This window comes from Cryptosporidium hominis (assembly GCF_000006425.1).
Source record: "Cryptosporidium hominis TU502 chromosome 3 CHRO013161, whole genome shotgun sequence".
In the NCBI taxonomy this organism is placed as follows: domain Eukaryota; phylum Apicomplexa; class Conoidasida; order Eucoccidiorida; family Cryptosporidiidae; genus Cryptosporidium; species Cryptosporidium hominis.
This window is the reverse complement of record NW_667068.1, coordinates 227-2,946: the sequence shown is the minus strand read 5'-3', so window position 1 is coordinate 2,946 and position 2,720 is coordinate 227. Positions and strand designations below refer to the sequence as shown.

Below are 2,720 nucleotides of genomic sequence, written 5' to 3'. Positions count from 1 at the left end.
GCATAGACGTAAAAGTAAATATAGTTATATAATGTCAAATAAATGGTGAGATATTTAATAGATAGGTAAAGGGGGGGAAGTTTAAATTAAAATTGAATAAAATAGGGGCAGGTGAGAGAAGAGATAAAATCATTCTATCAAAAAAAGGGTAATTTTCATTTTTTAAGAAAACTTGAAGATTTTTTATTTCTATAAAACAAATAACCATCAAAATGGTAGAGACTTTTGCATTCAATGCTGATATTCAGCAGCTGATGAGCTTGATCATCAATACTTTTTACAGCAATAAGGAAATCTTTTTGAGAGAATTGATTTCTAATGCCTCCGATGCTTTGGACAAGATCAGATATGAATCCTTGACTGATCCAGAACAATTAAAGAGTAATGAGGAAATGCATATTAGAATTATTCCAGATAAAGTTAATAATACTTTAACTATTGAAGATTCTGGTATTGGTATGACTAAGAATGAGCTTATTAACAATTTAGGTACTATTGCTCGTTCAGGTACAAAGGCATTCATGGAAGCAATCCAAGCTGGTGGTGATGTTAGTATGATTGGTCAATTTGGTGTTGGTTTCTATTCTGCTTATCTTGTTGCTGATAAAGTTACTGTAATTACCAAACATAATGGTGATGAACAATACATTTGGGAATCATCAGCTGGTGGTTCATTCACTATTACTAACGATACATCAGACAATAAGTTACAAAGAGGTACTAGAATTATCTTACACCTTAAGGAAGATCAATTAGATTATCTTGAGGAGCGTACCTTGAGAGATTTAGTAAAGAAGCACTCAGAATTTATTTCCTTCCCAATTGAACTTTCTGTTGAGAAGACTACAGAAAAAGAAATCACCGATTCTGATGTCGATGAGGAGGAAGAGAAGAAGGAGGGTGAAGATGGTGAAGATGCACCAAAAATTGAAGAAGTTAAAGAGAAGGAACCAAAGAAGAAGAAGATTACAGAAGTAACTCAATCATGGGACTTACTTAACAAGAATAAACCAATCTGGATGAGAAAACCAGAAGAAGTTACTTTTGAAGAGTACTCTTCTTTCTATAAATCAATCTCAAATGATTGGGAAGATCCTCTCGCAGTTAAACATTTCTCAGTTGAGGGTCAATTAGAATTTAAGGCAATTCTCTTCATTCCAAGAAGAGCTCCATTTGATCTCTTTGAAACCAGAAAGAAGAGAAACAACATTAAGCTTTATGTACGTAGAGTATTCATCATGGATGATTGTGAAGAATTGATCCCAGAATTCTTAGGATTTGTTAGAGGTGTTGTTGATAGTGAAGATCTTCCATTAAACATTTCAAGAGAATCATTACAACAGAATAAGATCCTTAAGGTCATCAAGAAGAACATTGTTAAGAAATGTTTGGAATTGATCACTGAAATTACTGAAAAGCCTGATGATTACAAGAAATTCTATGAACAGTTCAGTAAGAATCTTAAGTTAGGTATTCATGAAGATACTACCAACAGAAATAAGATTAGTGAGCTCCTAAGATATCAAACATCAAAGAGTGGCGAGGAACTCATAAGCTTAAGAGAATATGTTGATAGAATGAAGGAAAATCAAAAGGAAATTTACTACATTACTGGTGAATCTATCCAAGCAGTGCAAAACTCACCATTCCTTGAGAAGCTTAGAAAGTTAGATTATGAGGTAATTTACATGGTTGACCCAATTGACGAATACTGTGTACAACAAATGAAGGAATTCGATGGCAAGAAGTTGAGATGCTGTACTAAGGAAGGTCTTACTTTAGAAGAAACTGCTGAGGAGAAGGAAGCCTTTGAAGCTCTCCAGAAGGAATATGAGCCTTTATGCCAATTAATTAAAGAGGTTCTTCATGATAAGGTTGATAAGGTTATCACATCTCAGCGTATTTCTGACTCACCATGTGTACTCGTTACATCTGAATTTGGATGGTCTGCAAATATGGAACGTATCATGAAGGCTCAAGCTCTTAGAGATACAAGTATGACATCTTATATGATGTCTAAGAAGACTATGGAAATTAATCCATATAACTCTATCATTACTGAGCTCAAGACCAAGATTGCCAATGACAAGTCTGATAAGACTGTCAAAGACTTGATTTGGTTACTTTACGATACTTCCCTCCTTACTTCTGGTTTCTCATTAGAAGATCCAACTCAATTCTCATCCAGAATCAACAGAATGATCAAGCTCGGTCTTTCTATTGATGAGGAAGATATTGTTGATGATCTCCCACCTCTTGAACCAGTTAATGATGCAGAGCTCCAAGCATCTAAGATGGAAGAGGTTGACTAATTATTAAATTAGTACTTCAGAAAGAGAGGTGGAATTTGGGAATTTAAATCTGAATAATTTTATGGGGGGGAAAAAAAGTTCGTGATTGAATGAAATCTAAAGAGTATTGTTATTTTTGAATTTACTTGGTAATTATAATTTCTATTATTGTAATTACTAATTTATTCAAATATAACGTTGCTTATGCTCTGGTAAAATAAGTCGAAATTAATTTATTTACAGTCATATTAATGTGACTTTTTTAGTTATTACTTAAAATAGTGATTAGAAAAGAAGCTGTCCATAAGTCATGCAAAAAAAACAAAAATCTTGCATTCTAATAGTCTTTTGTGTTCGCTATTAATTTTGTCCACATGAAAAAAAAAATGTACACGTAAGTGAAAAATAAGTTGGTAAATGTATGCATGC

At 33.1% G+C, this 2,720-nt stretch overlaps 1 protein-coding gene across 1 annotated transcript; it reads left to right on the top strand.

Moving 5' to 3' along the window:
* The first annotated feature begins 212 nt into the window (after positions 1–212).
* Positions 213–2,312, top strand: Chro.30427 (heat shock protein 83). The annotated part of the gene is made up of 1 exon (XM_660638.1): positions 213–2,312. The coding sequence occupies one exon, from the start codon at positions 213–215 to the stop codon at positions 2,310–2,312; it is 2,100 nt and encodes a 699-aa protein (XP_665730.1).
* Positions 2,313–2,720: the final 408 nt, after the last annotated feature.